The following is a 15,321-nucleotide window of genomic DNA, read 5'->3' as shown; positions in this document are numbered from 1 at the left end:
AAACACAGAACATGTGTCGGCTTGTGTATTCTCTTCTCAACCATATCTGTATCAGTTCGCATCAGTTTTGTCTGAGAACCACTTTTGTGTCAATCTTTAGCGATGTCGATTCCTCAGGCCAAGATGGAGCTTCGTCCTCTGGGAAACACAGGTCTCAAAGTTAGCTCCATCGGCTTTGGCGCCTCTCCCCTCGGAAGCGTCTTCGGTCCAGTCGCCGAAGTCGATGCAGTCGCCACCGTACGCGAGGCGTTCCGACAAGGCATTAACTTCTTCGACACTTCCCCGTAAATCACTTCTTCTATCTCTCTTCATCTGTCTGAAGAACTTACTGATTCGTAGTTGAGTGATTGTGAGAATGTTTAGGCCAACTAAACGTTAGAATTGAGTGATTTTGATTCTTTTTTGTGAAGGTATTATGGAGGAACACTGTCGGAGAAGATGCTTGGCAAGGGACTAAAAGCACTACAAGTCCCTAGAAGCGACTACATTGTTGCAACCAAGTGTGGACGTTACGAGGAAGGCTTTGACTTCAGCGCTGAGAGAGTAACAAAGAGCATCGACGAGAGCTTGGAGAGGCTTCAGCTAGACTACGTTGACATACTTCATTGCCACGACATTGAGTTCGGGTCTCTTGACCAGGTTTTTGACTCTCTCTCTTTTGATTTAATTACTGTCTGTGAACAGCGTTTGCTAATTGTTGTTTCTTGATTGACAGATTGTGAGTGAAACAATCCCTGCTCTCCAGAAACTGAAACAGGAAGGGAAGACACGGTTCATCGGTATCACTGGTCTTCCGTTGAGTATTTTCACTTACGTTCTTGATCGAGTGCCTCCAGGGACGGTCGATGTGATACTATCGTACTGCCATTACGGTGTGAATGATTCGACGTTGGTGGATTTGATACCTTACTTGAAAGGGAAAGGTGTGGGTGTGATTAGTGCTTCTCCATTAGCAATGGGTCTCCTTACGGAACAAGGTGGTCCTGAATGGCATCCTGCTTCCCCTGAGCTCAAGGTAACATTCTATTAAGCACATACCAGTGTAACATTCTATTAACCATAGATGGTTAGATTCTTTGTTATACTTTTATTGTTTTTGTGTAGTCTGCTTGCAAAGCCGCTGCTGCTCATTGTAAATCAAAAGGTAAGAAGATCACAAAGTTGGCGTTGCAGTACAGCTTGGCAAACAAGGAGATTTCATCAGTGTTGGTTGGAATGAGCTCTGTCTCACAGGTATTCAAATCTCAAATCAATCTCACTGGAGTTATAATATGAAAACAATGTGTGTTTTTATTTTGAGCCAGGTAGAAGAAAATGTTGCAGCAGTTAAAGAGCTTGAAGATTTGGGTATGGATCAAGAAACTCTCTCTGAGGTTGAAGCTATTCTTGAGCCTGTCAAGAATCAGACATGGCCAAGTGGAGTCGATCAGAAGTAGAAGCTCTTTTGTTGTGTTTGTTCACATTTACTTCTTGGAGTGCTTTGATGTGTCGATAACAGTTTTAAGTTGAGTTGATACGATTAATAAAGTTTTCTTAGATATCAAAGCATCTTCAAATGGTTTCATTAATAAGTTTATGGGGAAGAAGATATTACAACAGAAAAAAAAAAAAAAGAAAGTGTAGAATGTATGAACACAACGTGTGAACAAGTTTGTTAGGAATATAACCGAAGGAAAGCTCTGGAAAGAAGGAAGAGAATAATAAAAGAAACTCCAAAACAAAAGCAAACACTTTTGATTGCATCACAGACGATGCTTCTTCTCATTTCTAGAACCGTGTCGATGTTCCATTCCACCAAAGCATTTGATTCCTAAACGTCTTTTATGTCTCTCTTATTCTTCGCCGCTTTGTAAAAGTTAACTTTGTGTGTACTTTCAAGATTATTCTCAAATTCTCCTCCACACATTCTTTTTATTATTACTTGTATAAGAAACATCCTTGAAGGAAGCTGTGTTCTTTTGGCAAATATAAATATACGTCAACCAAGCTCATATTTGTGCTCTAAAGATCTTAACAGTCAATCTTCTTTCTCTCTAGTATTGTTTTCCTCCGTTTCCCAACGCAAAAATCTACAGTTTCTTAGTCCTTTTCAGTGTTTTGATCGCTTCTCTAGCAAAAATATGAGTGATCCAAAGTATGCTTACCCTTACCCTGCTCCGGGAAACTACCCCCATGGCCCGCCGCCTCCAGTTGGAGTACCACCGCAGTACTATGCTCCACCACCGCCCCCACCACCACCGCCAAGAAAGAAACCTGGTTTCCTTGAGGGACTGTAAGTGTTCTCTCTAATTTTCTAATTTTCGTTAAACTATGTTGTTTCTATAATTAGCTTAGCAAATAAAATAACTAAGGAGTTGGGATAAGGTTTATAATTTTCAACTTGTCATGGTATTTGCAGTGTAGATATTAGTGATCTTCAACCAAACGTTATGAGTTAATATTGTATTGATTCTGTTGTAATTTGTGTGTTTGATGCAGACTTGCGGCTATGTGTTGTTGCTGCCTTGTGGATGAATGTTGCTGCGACCCGACCATCATATGCATTGATTGAACTTCTTTAAAAAGAAATTTAGATCTCTCTTTGTGTGTGTTATTTTTTTTTTTAGTTATGATGAGATTTATGTAATAAAATTTTATACCCCTTCAAACTGAGTTCTCTAGCCAATATAAATACACGTTGACAAGATAGATTCATAATCCATTTCCTCTGCTTCTGTTGCTGATTTTCTTGAGCAACTGCAAGTTGTTTTGCCTAATTCTTACTAGTTTATGTGATTCATACAAAAAAGACCTTTATCGATATTCAACAAAGTTGTGAGGGAACTCAAATAGGGTACATTATTATTGAACCAATTCAAGATATATAGAAGTGAAAGAGTTTGCTTCCTGTTATTGCTTACATTACAGGGAACATCTGAACCCAATAAAAACTACTATATCACCTTCTTCATTCCCTTACAACTCTCTCACCAGTCAAACCCAATGCAGACTCCAACACCCCTTGTTCCATTCTCTTATATAACTTTCTTCATTTTGCCAACACATAATTTAATTATACTAAATACCTGATGAGAGTCACTAACCGAGTGAAAATGCGTTTTATCATTTATCACAAGTCAGATATATTGATTCTGGATCATGTCAGAATCCATATCCGTTTTGGTGTTGATCTCCTGCTCTTCTGTATCTTCTTCCCGTACTTGGAGATGCTGAGTATGGTGAACTGATCGTTGAATACATCGAAGAAGATGTGGGCAAGTCCAGATATTTCGACACGCCTGTTGTATCGGTACCACCATTGGAGACTGATCCTGCTTCCAAAGGCAACTCGTCTAGTGTCTGCTTAACACGCAAAACCATAAGATTATATCGAACATACATAAGAATTTTTTTTGCTGAACCAAACTAATGTGGAGAGTTAGGTCTAAGCTGAGAACATACCCTGTAAGCTTGCTGAAGAATGTGGAGAGTCTCCTGAGTGCGTTTCCTCTTACCTGCTATCTCATCTGGCTCTTGCAACATTTCTTCAAACAAGTTCTCCCTGCACCACCAGAATGATATGACTCCCCAGTAACACGAGACGATACAAACACAGATGTGAAGCACTAAAAGTAAACACAGGTATCACCTGTAAAGCTTCTTGATGAAGACATTGTGCAGCTCACGTTTCGTGTGGTTTACCTGAACAGGATATATAAATGGTATCAGTAACTTCAGAGCTCAGTTATTTTCAAGACAACAAAAATGCTTTTCATATGCAACTTCGGGGAGGTATGAAGTACTTACCAGGAAATGCATGATTGCTTTTGGTACTAAGTCCTCAATATTCTTCCTCACAATGTCATAGTATGATTTAAGTAAGAGCTTTGTTATCTGAATTTCAATATCTTCCTGTTCTGTATGGGTTTCGGAAGGCCTCAAGACAGCCGGGGGCTTCAGGCAAGCAAAGCAAACATCATGAGTTGAATAGGTAAAACATGTATGTGGGTAATGTGCATCATCTATGACATCACAGAAGACACACCTCCTTCAGGTAGATCATCGATGAGTTGTTCTGAGACATATCCTCAACATCTTCACTGAACGGTTTGTTTACGAAGTTTTCTTTGGTAACTCCCCGATTATCACTCCCTCGAAAAATTGAAGGAATGCCCCATCTTGATTCACTCGCATTTGCTATCAAGTATCAATTATAAAAAAAGACACAGTTAAACTCTAACCAGAATCTCCAGCTCTTAAACACATAGATACACAGCAAAAAAAATTCTAAAACATGTTTATTATCTCTTGAGTGCAATGGAAGGCCGAACATGATAGCAATTAGAACATTACCAGCTGGTGCAGCCTTTTCAGCATCTGCAGATACAACTCCCTGGGAACATGTAATAAAGAAAGTGTCAAAACAACAACTCTTTCGCTTGCAATTTATGATTTGCTCATGGGCGTTAAAGCCAACCCCCACAGTGCATCACGATACATAGATACAACTATAACATTACCTGATCTACAACAATTCCATTAGCTTGTCTTCCGAGAAAAGATCGAGATTTCACTTGACTTGCGGAAGAAGAAGATGTTCTATCAGGTTCCACTGTATCCTGCTACATCAAAATTAAACGTATAAGAAACACAAACCTAATTTTCATGTGTTGCTCAAAGCACTTTCATACCTTTGGTCGTGCCACAGGATGGGGAATCCTTGAAGACTTCACATGATGCATTGCAGCCTCCACGGCCTTGGTTCCACCAATAAAATTTGGATGTGAAGTGTTTATGTAATCCATCTGCAAACAACACGCAAGATATTGACATTTACCATTGAAGCAATCAAGACCACCAGAAGTAATAATTTAGTTCAGATTTTACAAGAAACTAGTCGATCAACGAAAGGAGAATAACAACTGCTTAAGCTTAAAAAAAAGGCTCCTAATCAACCAACAAGAGAAAAAAATCAGTTTGTGCTCCTTATAGACAATACATGATCAATTGATAAATTATTCCTGCGTAAAGGACGTCAATTATCATAGGGATCTCTAAGTCATTATACATACCTCCATATCAATGAGATCCCCGATCATTGCTTCTGAGGGTTCAAGACCTTCTCGCAGGAAATCCCCAATAACCTCATCCATGCGCTTTCTCAGGACAGGGAAGCGCTGCAACTCATTCATCATACATTTATGGCTAATCTGTAAAGAAATTCAAATTTGTGAAGAAAATGAAACTAAGATTATCATATTTATCAACAACCAAAAAACAAACCTCACCTTTATGAGCTCATCAAAAATGAACCTGGCACACTGAAGGCTAGGATCTAGCAAACGAGATATCTGCCTCCTTACAAGAACTTCAAATGGAACCTATGCAGAAAAGATTGAAGTCAATAGATTATAATTAGATATGCATCCAAACATGCTTAGAAAAAATCAAGAAACCTACGGCCGGAACAAATAATGCGGATCTTGGACCAGTTGCATTCTGGATCGCAGTCCGAATATCATCATCTGTCAAGTCTTCGCACGGATCAACCTCCTGAAAAGCAATGTAAAGGAAGTTCATCAGTCTAAATTCAAAAAGAAATCCACCTCGGTAGCTCGGGAAGCAAATACAGATTAAGCAAGAATTGATTAGAAAAGGCTAAAGTTGTGCAAGCGAACCTCCAAACTCTTAACAAAGATTGATTGGAAAATATAGTGAATTCTTGCTCCTCCGGAGAGCTCGGATGTAGACATTTCTTCACTTTTCCCTTCCAACAATGAAGAGTATGCTGTTTCAAAAAGTTAACCATGAGGTTCACTATCAGCCAAAAAAAACATAAAACAAAGAGCCATTGTCTCAACTAAAATATCTTCTTCAGATATTACCTTTACAGTATTTTGAAAGAAAGTTGAGGAGAAGAGCTCCTTGACCAGCCTACAGATTTCAAGGACAGTGAAAACCCACAGAACAGGATAAGTTCGACTATTTCAAGATGTTCTAACAATCATAAAGACAAAGCAAGCCATAAAGAAATGAAAAAGAGCATATCAAGAATTCAATTCAAATACTTAGAATAAGCTAACTACATTTTGGCCAACAATATTTCCTACAAATAATCCAATGAAATACCAGATGAGGATTTTTTTAATACACCATTAATGTCATGAACACAGGGATATGAGCAAATAGTCCGGAAGAGAAAATTTGTAGTCAAAACGAAAAGATTGAGCAGAAGACATTATAAAGTGGAACAAATGGTAATTTACCAAAGCCAATACCAGTGTCATTGCTAACAAAAAATTCAGTAAATGAGCCGCAAACTGGGCGATGAATACATACCCTGGACTCTGTAATTTCACCATAGCTTTGATGCTCCTTAGCTGTAGCAACCAAAGCATTACTTATACGCGACTTCAAATCAGGAAGCAGGGCCTTGATATGTTGAACAAGAATCTAAAAAAAAAGTGCAACAGAAAAGCTAGCTTCTATTATTAATGTTATAATATAACAAGTACCAATGTCAGATATGAAAGCTATTAGAAGGACAGAAACTAGTCAGCAACAACAAAAAGTTCATCATGCATACCTGATTTAGCTTCTTCGCTAGCTGAGGGATACCCAGACGATCAGCAAGACCATGATAAGCCTGTGAGATACCCAAAAAAAAACTCGAATCAGGACAAATTTCGAGAATATGACGAAGGGAGTGGGAATATTGATGAAATCATACTGGACGACTCTGGAAGAACTTCTCTTCTGCGCTACGTGCATCCTTGACTGAACGGTTTAGTAAAATATCCTGTTTATCAACAAATAAAGACCAAAGAAAGTTTTAACGTTGTGTGAATGCAGACAGAGCCCATAAATAATCCATCACCAGCACTGGTCTGATGTGGTTTGAGTCTAAGTAATCAAGTACAAATAAAGGAAGAATAGTAAAAAGTAAAAGAAGAGTCTGCAGACTATATGATAGCTACACAAACGTAAGACATATAAGCAGAAAACGTAAGACATACAAGCACAAGACCACAGCTATACCTCCTGGCAACGGTTTACGACTCCCACATATCCAAGTCGTAAAGGCACAACTTTCCCAAGAAGTAGATTACGAGCATCGGTACCTTTGTCCATGATATCCAACTGCACACATTGAGAACAAACATACTTTAAATAAATGAACAACAGAACCAAACTACAATGATAGTAAGCATATGTACCTTTGTGATAACACCTATAGTTCTGTGACCTGGAGACAGTAAAAAGTAAAGATGAGTAACGTCAAATAAAAGCCCATTAAACAGATCATTAGTTTTCTACTTACCATCAGGATCAGCGTTCCCTGCAATCTGAAGCGCATCAGAGTTGGCCAAATCGGAATTAGCAGGAGTAACAGCCAGTATCAAACAGCTAGGCTGCTTAATATAAGACAAGATCATGGTTCTAATACGCGCTTCAATATCAGTCGGCTGGTCACCCACAGGCACCTTGGTGATCCCAGGAAGATCCACAAGCGTAATATCCAACACATTGGGAGAAAATATCTTCAAACGAATCTGCTTGTCCTTAACACCTTTGTTCCCTCCCGCTAACCTATTCGTCTCAGCCTACACAAAAAAGATTGTAACTTTAAAAAAGGCAACACAATAGAGCCAAAAAGGGTAATCAAAAAGTACCTCAATTTCACGGCGAATCTCAGAGAAGTCGTAGATACGATGGTTGCTAGGCAAGTGGAGAAACTCTCCCCACTCGTCGTCGGATCCTCCACTAGACTTGCTTTTGGTCTGGACAAGCTGGAGGACGAGAGGGCGGCGAGTGCAGATGTCGTTGCCGCGAGGGAGGAAGTCTCGGCCGACGAGGGCTTCGAGGACGCTGGACTTACCGCTGCTCTGGCTCCCGACGACGGCTACCTGAGGGAGCTCGATTGAAGAGTGGGTTCCGAGCTGGGCGAAGATGTCTTGGAGCTTGTTGACGATGGGAATCACGGAGGATCCCAAGGGGGAGGCTTTGGGAGTGGAAGAGGGAGGAGAGTCGTCGGTTACTTGTTCAACGGCCATGGATTGGATCGAAAGGTGGAGACTTTGGGTCGATTTCGTGTTGGGAGAAGACAGATGCCTCCTCTAAGGTATGAATGATAAAGATGACATTTTTATTTTATTTATTTGAAGCTAATTATTTATCTTTAGTTTTGCTTTATCATCAAGCTCTTGTTAGACCGTGTTCTACAAGGTCCATGAGGAATAATACTTTTCAATTTTTAGATTAAAAGATGGAAGCTTTTTTTGATATTGTTAGAGGGTATTTTAGAATCTCATACGCAAAATAGGTAAGTGTAGATGAAAAGGACATAAGTGAGATTAGTTCAACTAGTTGAGTGTGTGTCAGGAAAATGTAAAAATGATGTTGGGGTCTTTTAGAAGAAGAAATGCAAATCATTGTCACCAGAGAGGAGAGGACGTAGTAGAAGAAGAAAGAATGAACGTAGAAGAGGAGATTCAGAAGATTGAGGAAGAGACAGTCTTGGTTCTCTCCAGTCCGATGGTTATTACTCTCCGGCCACCTCCACCGCAACCTGTCGCAGCCACTTCCTGAGTTGCCCATTTTCTTTTTTTTTTTTTTTTTTTTTTGAATGAATGTTAAATTTGATTCATCAAAAAAGCCTTTTTACATCATGGTGTAGTCCTTAGTTGAATATAACTCTATCTCTTACTCCTTTACATTTTAAACTCTAGTACTAAACCAATATTGAAGAGCATTCTCCATTCTCTTGCCTCCTTTATATCTAAGAATACTCAGCTTGTTTCTAATCCCTTTTTCTAAGAGCTTCTTCACTACTTCCATAGGTAGAGGAGTCTCTCCATGCTTAATCTTGTTTCGTTCCCTCCAAAGCATATGTATAGCAGCTTGGAATGCATACCTTATACAGAATAATCTCTTCTTATCCCAATCTGTCCTCATAAGAAGATCAATCACCTCAGACCAAATAAGAAGATCAATCACCTCAGACCAAACTGTAGTATAAGAATTACGCAACACACCCCTCATTAGATGTTCCCAAATCTGAGAAGTATAAGAACAATCAAAGAAAAAATGATCACGAGATTCTGCATCTCTCCGGCAAAGTACACAAATAACATCCACTCCCTGACTCCATCTTGCTACTCTGTCCATCGTAGAAAGTTGATCAAGCATCGCAAGCCAGGACATGAAAGCAAATTTTGGAGTAGCCTTAGAAAACCAAATATCTTTTTTCCAGTAGTTTTGAGCATGAGTTTCCCGCACTAACAACCAAGTCTCCTTAGTTGAAAATTTCCTCTTAAACCCTGACTTGCCTCTCCAAAGACTGCCATCCACACCATTTTCACTCAGCTTCTCTTCCAGTATTAGCAATTCCGTTTCTATAGCGTTAAGCAACACTGTACGATAACGTCTTCTTCTCCTTTTAACTTTATTGACTGCTTCCTTAACAGTAGCATCCTTACTGATCCCCATATCTATAACTCCTCCTTCCCCCAAAATCTCAATGAAAGCACCTTTAGAAGACCAGTTGTCATACCAGAATGACGTATTACAACCATTCCCTATTTCCCTTTTATAAAACCCTTTAGCAATGTCTCTGAGTTTTAGCATTTTCTTCCACATCCAGGAACCAGCTTGAGTATTCTCTTTCACTTCCCAAAAACTCTTTCTCTTAAGTAGATTTTCCTTTATCCAAACTCCCCATAATGAATCCCCTGAAAGCATCCTCCATATAAGCTTCAGACCATGAACCATATTTACTTCTTTTAAAGCTCTTATACCCAAACCACCCTCACTCCTTAGCTTACAAATTTCCTTCCAAGCTACCTTGGCTCTCGTGGTTTTGAGCTCCGGTCCTGTCCATAAAAACGAAGCACAAAGCTATTCCACCTCTTGAATACATTTACTAGGCAATCTAAACACTGATGCCCAGAAGTTTATAATACTCATTAGCACAGCTTTGATCAACTGCACTCTACCAGCATAAGAAAGAAACCGACAGGACCAAGTATTTATTCTGCTTCTGATCTTCTCCACTAGTGGTAAATAATCATGTTTCCTCATTGCCTTAGTCATGAGAGGAAGGCCCAAGTACCTTACAGGTAACTCCCCCACTGCAAACGGAAGGTTCCTCAGTATCCTACTTCTTTCTTCAGTTGAAACCCCTGCCATGAAGATAGTAGATTTTTCTATACTGATGTTGAGCCCCGACCAATTTGCAAAGTCTTCAAAAACAGAAAGAGCTCCCTCTATAGACTTCTTAGACCCTTCCACAAAGACCATTAAATCATCAGCAAAGCAGAGATGGGTTAATGCTATAGCTTTACACCGAGGATGAAAACTAAACTTCTTCTCAGACACTGCTTTGTCAATCTTATGGGATAAGACATTCATACACAACACGAACAGGTAAGGGGACAAGGAACATCCTTGTCTCAATCCTCTTGTACTCTGAAAATACCCTGCTAGCTCACCGTTCACTTGCACTGAGAATGAAGGAGAAGATATACAGAGGTTAATCCAGTGTATAAACTTCCTTGGTACTCCTATTGCTTCCAAACTCTTCAACACAAACGACCACTGGACCGAATCAAACGCCTTGGATATATCAATTTTCATCAAGCAACGAGGAGAGATATCCTCCTTGTGATACTCTTTTACCAGCTCAGTAGCTAATAATACATTCTCCATCAAGAGCCTACCTTGAACAAACGCAGATTGATGCGCAGAGATGATTCTAGGTAGAAGCACTTTGAGTCTATTAGCTAAGAGCTTCGATATCACCTTGTAAAGCACATTACAACAGGCAATAGGACGGTAGTCACGCATCTCCATAGAGTCAATCCTTTTTGGAACCAGAGCTAGGATTGTAGAGTTAATCCCCTTAGGCATGAATCCAAATCTAAAAACAGACTGAACTGCCACTGTGAAATCTTGAGCTATAATAGGCCAAGAGGTTTTAAAAAACTCACAAGGATACCCATCTGGTCCCAGAGATTTGTTAGAAGGCATTGCAAACAACACTTTTCGAATTTCCTCCTCTGAGACATCTTCCTCCAACTTCCTACAATCTTCCAAAGAACATCTGAACCCAAGCAGATTTTCCAACTCTTCTGTAGTAGTACCCTGATAGTTTGCAGGATTCTGATTGAGAAACTCTGAGAAAAACCTCTCTACCTATTTCACCTTGACTAGTGACAGTCCTCCCATCTGAACAACGAATCTCCCTGATAGAGTTTTGAGCCTGTCGGGACCGGATAGAGTTTTGAGCCTGTCGGGACCGGATAGCGTTGTGAAACGTTATGTTATTTTGAATTTTTTTCTTTTCTTTCTGTGTGATGAATGATAAAACTCTACGAGCAATCGTTTCCTTTGATGTTTCTCCCCATTGGAATCCACATATTATAAGCTTGTCTTCTTTTCCAGTTGTTGCAACAAAAGACATCTAACAAGACCAAGATTCATGCGTTGTATAGACTGAAAATGTACATTAGAACAACTCTTTATCATGTTTACATCCGAGTAGGAATCTCTGAGAAGTGAACATACATTAAATTTACACATATCTATAGTTACTTCTCCAACCTTACAATCCAGTTTCTTTTCTGACAAAATTTCTCAGAAACCGACTACTTCACTGCATGATCACATACTCTGCCGTGTTAATCCTTTGGCGTAATCTAGGTGCCTTAAGCCAAGCTCATTACTGGTCCAGAAAGATAATCTTATCTTAGGCATAAGTTGATTCCATGAATCTGCAAATATTGAAACCACTCCAATCACCTTTCTGAGTACCGACTTCATATCTACTATGCATAGAGGAGAGTACACTTACCAGACGAAAACTCTTGATTGTAGCACGAGAAGACAAAAAAAAAGGCACTAGGCTTGAAGCTTCAGGCGGTTGAAGAACATCACAAAGTGATATTCAGGTGCCCAGTAGACAAATCCAACGACAGGCCCTCCTTTAACATACTGCATCAATACCACACAATTCAACAAACATATCACACAAAACATTTGAGTTTGGATCATCAACAAGTTGGTGAGAGATAAAGAGAGGAACCTTGCCATCCATGATAACAAGCTCGCCATCTACCCATCTTGGATTACGAAATCCGGGATCTGCAAGCCTACCTTGTCCTTTGTATCTAGCAATCTGTAATTAACTCCATTATGAAGCTACACAAATAGAACTCTAACAAAAAGCAGAGCTCAACGACAAATTTGGATAGTGTTCTAAGCATACCACTCCAAATTCTTCAGGGATGAGACCTCTATGTGGAAGCTCATAACGTCTCCCAATCTTTGCGCGAAATGCTACCTATCATCATCAGATGCCACTTTTATAAGGCCAGCCATTATGACCTTTCCTTTTTTTGTGTAGCATAAAAGTAAACGAAGGAACCATGAACCTAACAGCTTCTCTTATCAGATTGGTAATGTAATATGTTATTTCATTCTTCTATTAGGTTCGACCTTCAACTACTGTAAGCAGGCACAAGCTCTTTCCACTGACCATTTAAACTAAGTTTTCATATTTGTGCTAATACCTCATATACTAGAACAAACAAAGAAACTAACCTTCCCAGCAGGTACATAAGGGTCTCCAGTTAATTTCACAGCTTCGACATATTCATAAAACTCAATATCCTTTGGCTTCTTAGACTCCTTTCCACTTTTCCACTGCCCAAATTTGCGTTTTAAATGAATTACTTCTGATGTATACAGCCCATGTGCTCCAATATATAGCCCTGGACAGAGATGGTCATTTTCAGAATCCATTCCATAATGAGAGTTGATGTGAAAAAACAAAAATATACTCATAGGGAAGGGCTGCACCAACCCATTAGTCACAAAAAGAATGTAACTTATAACAGCTGAACGAGCCATATCAACTGTAGAACCCATTTCCATTTTTCAAGTTCTATCAATTTATTCACTCACCATTTAGAGGATCTAGCGATGGTGTCACATCAATGCGACGGAACTTAGTCAAACCAGACAACTGTTGACGGTTTTGAGCCTGGCTGAGAGTGAGGCTTAACAGCTCCCCAACCTCCTTAAGCATCTGCAAAGCAAAGTTTCTAGACTAAGAAACAAGAAGGAACACAATATAGCCAAAACACACACAGCAAAACAAACCTTGACAGAAATCTTCTTCTCTTTCTCAATGGATTTAGCCAGATCAACCATAATGTTATCAACCCTGCGTCTGCTTTGGCGGTTGCCTTTTCCACCAACTAATGTACCTTCCACACCCTTGGACTCTTCTTGTGCGTTTACATCCTTCTCTAACCGAAGATAAAACGAAGACTTCTCCACAGATTCAAGATTGGCAGGGGATCTAAGCGACTCTCTAAGAGGTTGGTTTCCAGAAAGTCTATCAACAATATCACTTATCACAAACTTAACTGCTATTTCCTTCACTCCGTTGCTGTCAATGACTTCATCAGTCACAGATTCCAATTCAATATCATCGGTTTCAGCCTTAGTTTCTTGTTCCACAACTATATCTTCTATATCAAAATCACTCTCTTCATCATCAGCTATCTGCTCAATAACTTTTGAGATGAAGTCTTTGTCCACCTTTCCCTTTCCAGGGGAGTTCACTTTCATAACCTTGACTTTGACTCCAGGGATCATATCTCGCAGGAAAGTCTGGAAACCAGAAGATTCATCAAGGAGATCAGAATCGTCGTCTGAGTTGACACTTTCTTCTTCATCATCACTAGGCTCGACGGCAAGATTACCTGCATCTCTTTTCCATACAGGTGGAGTCAAAAGCCTGGGAGTATTCAGAGTTCTGGTAGGCATAGTTGGAAGGTCTGGAAAAATCTCCTTCCATTTTAAGTACACAGCCTGAAAGAAGCATATATCCAAAAAGGAAAAAAAATATAACTCCAATTTGAACATCAAATAGGTCATGAGCCAAATTACAATTTGCTATCTACTTAAACGTCATCTTCCAATGAATACCACAATTACTCAAAGTAGACAGTAACTAGATAGGATTAAGATGAGGAAAAACCTGTTTTTTGTAGTTCCCTTTTCCATCAAGTGTCAGAAAGATTTCAAAAAGAGGAGCACCACCCACAGCAGATGTACTAAGCTGCCTGAGAGTGAAAGGATTTTCATATAAAGCAGTTTTTCAAAACAGCAAATGGCCTAGAGAAATTAGTCTTTTTGATACACAAAACATCACTGCCAGAGATGAATTGATTAACTAAGAAGATGGATTAGAAAGTTATTACCGAGGATTATAACTTCTTGCCACATATCTCCCATGTTCAGCGGTGATTTGAACAATAAGACCAAAAGGATCTTTGACATCTTCCGAAATACCCGACCACCAACCTACCTATATAGAGAACAAAAACAAGAAGAATGTAACAAAAGCTCTCTACACTAAGGAGATACTAAACCACAATTAACACTCATATAGAAAAAAAAAACAAATAACAAGCTCACCAACCCAGCACCAGCTTTGTCTCGTAAGTATACTGCATCCTTGTAACGCTCTTCAAGAACAGCTCTCTACCACATAGGAAGAACATCATCTTTCAGAAATAAACGAAACAAGAGACACTATGATTCACAGTCTAACAAAACAGAATCTATACATTGAAGCTGGACATGACTCTGCCAACAGCGTCATTTGTAGATGCAGCTGCAATTGCCACCTTGAGCCTCGCAGCATCTTCATAGTCTTCTCGTTTAACGGCTCCATTCAATTGAGACTGTACCCAAAATTACAAAAATCTTACTAACATTTTCTCCAACAATGATTGTTCTCACAGAAAGTTTATACCTTTAGGAGGGAGAGAAGACGGTCTTGATCATCAATACGTTCGAAATGCTTCTTCCACCGCTCCCAATCCCATTCACTTTCCTCCTCCTTCTTGATATCATCCCCCCATCCTTGCCCACCGGAAACGACGCCGTCTCCAGCATCCTTATCCTGATTGCCGTACCAGCTCATAACCGAATCAAACCGTTTGATGGCGCTCTTGAGAACATCCTGAATCGCAGCGTCCCATCTAGGATTACCATCATCATCATCGGAGGAGGAAGAAGGAGAGGATGAATTGCCGCCGGAGGAGCAGCGGCAGAGGGAGGTATGATCAGAGAGACGGTGAGGGTAAAACGGTCTTTTAACGGGAGCGAGTCTGGATAACGTGGCGGCGGCGGAGAAGGCGAGGTTTTGTGACGGAGGAGTAGATAAGGAAGTCATCGCTCGCCGGAGAAAGAGAGAGGCTTTTTTTAAATGTTATGTGGCTGATATGGGCTTTTGTCTTTTTCCTCTCTGATATTATTATTACACAA

The 15,321-nt window shown here is 39.8% G+C and overlaps 5 protein-coding genes across 5 annotated transcripts; 2 read left to right on the top strand and 3 right to left on the bottom strand.

The window, feature by feature from the left end:
- The first annotated feature begins 1 nt into the window (after position 1).
- On the top strand, positions 2 to 1,562 carry GDH (L-galactose dehydrogenase). The gene is made up of 5 exons (XM_009139956.3): positions 2 to 284; positions 411 to 639; positions 716 to 1,015; positions 1,105 to 1,233; positions 1,305 to 1,562. The coding sequence occupies exons 1-5, from the start codon at positions 103 to 105 to the stop codon at positions 1,434 to 1,436; spliced, it is 972 nt and encodes a 323-aa protein (XP_009138204.1). The 5' UTR covers positions 2 to 102; the 3' UTR covers positions 1,437 to 1,562.
- A 226-nt stretch (positions 1,563 to 1,788) lies between these two features.
- On the top strand, positions 1,789 to 2,701 carry LOC103862252 (cysteine-rich and transmembrane domain-containing protein WIH2). Its single transcript, XM_009139955.3, has 2 exons — positions 1,789 to 2,272; positions 2,479 to 2,701. The coding sequence occupies exons 1-2, from the start codon at positions 2,121 to 2,123 to the stop codon at positions 2,549 to 2,551; spliced, it is 225 nt and encodes a 74-aa protein (XP_009138203.1). The 5' UTR covers positions 1,789 to 2,120; the 3' UTR covers positions 2,552 to 2,701.
- A 117-nt stretch (positions 2,702 to 2,818) lies between these two features.
- On the bottom strand, positions 2,819 to 8,150 carry LOC103862251 (dynamin-related protein 3A). Its single transcript, XM_009139954.3, has 20 exons — positions 7,653 to 8,150; positions 7,301 to 7,583; positions 7,197 to 7,225; positions 7,018 to 7,119; positions 6,710 to 6,778; positions 6,566 to 6,625; positions 6,319 to 6,432; positions 5,865 to 5,913; positions 5,658 to 5,767; positions 5,440 to 5,532; positions 5,268 to 5,360; positions 5,052 to 5,189; positions 4,671 to 4,784; positions 4,500 to 4,598; positions 4,333 to 4,372; positions 4,025 to 4,176; positions 3,787 to 3,933; positions 3,629 to 3,681; positions 3,442 to 3,541; positions 2,819 to 3,339 (listed from the first exon to the last, which is right to left on the bottom strand). The coding sequence occupies exons 1-20, from the start codon at positions 8,031 to 8,033 to the stop codon at positions 3,142 to 3,144; spliced, it is 2,424 nt and encodes an 807-aa protein (XP_009138202.1). The 5' UTR covers positions 8,034 to 8,150; the 3' UTR covers positions 2,819 to 3,141.
- A 547-nt stretch (positions 8,151 to 8,697) lies between these two features.
- On the bottom strand, positions 8,698 to 11,384 carry LOC103862289. The gene is made up of 6 exons (XM_033287454.1): positions 11,353 to 11,384; positions 11,182 to 11,266; positions 10,091 to 11,121; positions 9,903 to 9,970; positions 9,103 to 9,851; positions 8,698 to 9,036 (listed from the first exon to the last, which is right to left on the bottom strand). The coding sequence occupies exons 1-6, from the start codon at positions 11,382 to 11,384 to the stop codon at positions 8,698 to 8,700; spliced, it is 2,304 nt and encodes a 767-aa protein (XP_033143345.1).
- Positions 11,385 to 11,441: 57 nt separating this feature from the next.
- LOC103862250 (protein EXECUTER 1, chloroplastic) lies at positions 11,442 to 15,263 on the bottom strand. Its single transcript, XM_009139953.3, has 12 exons — positions 14,807 to 15,263; positions 14,619 to 14,735; positions 14,467 to 14,532; positions 14,250 to 14,356; positions 14,027 to 14,111; positions 13,141 to 13,857; positions 12,943 to 13,066; positions 12,580 to 12,749; positions 12,245 to 12,319; positions 12,062 to 12,154; positions 11,831 to 11,970; positions 11,442 to 11,750 (listed from the first exon to the last, which is right to left on the bottom strand). The coding sequence occupies exons 1-11, from the start codon at positions 15,227 to 15,229 to the stop codon at positions 11,878 to 11,880; spliced, it is 2,070 nt and encodes a 689-aa protein (XP_009138201.1). The 5' UTR covers positions 15,230 to 15,263; the 3' UTR covers positions 11,442 to 11,750; positions 11,831 to 11,877.
- Positions 15,264 to 15,321: the final 58 nt, after the last annotated feature.

The sequence above is a fragment of the Brassica rapa genome, chromosome A03, assembly GCF_000309985.2.
Source record: "Brassica rapa cultivar Chiifu-401-42 chromosome A03, CAAS_Brap_v3.01, whole genome shotgun sequence".
NCBI classification, from domain to species: domain Eukaryota; kingdom Viridiplantae; phylum Streptophyta; class Magnoliopsida; order Brassicales; family Brassicaceae; genus Brassica; species Brassica rapa.
The sequence above is the reverse complement of the archived record's forward strand: the minus strand, read 5'-3'. Positions and strand labels throughout refer to the sequence as shown.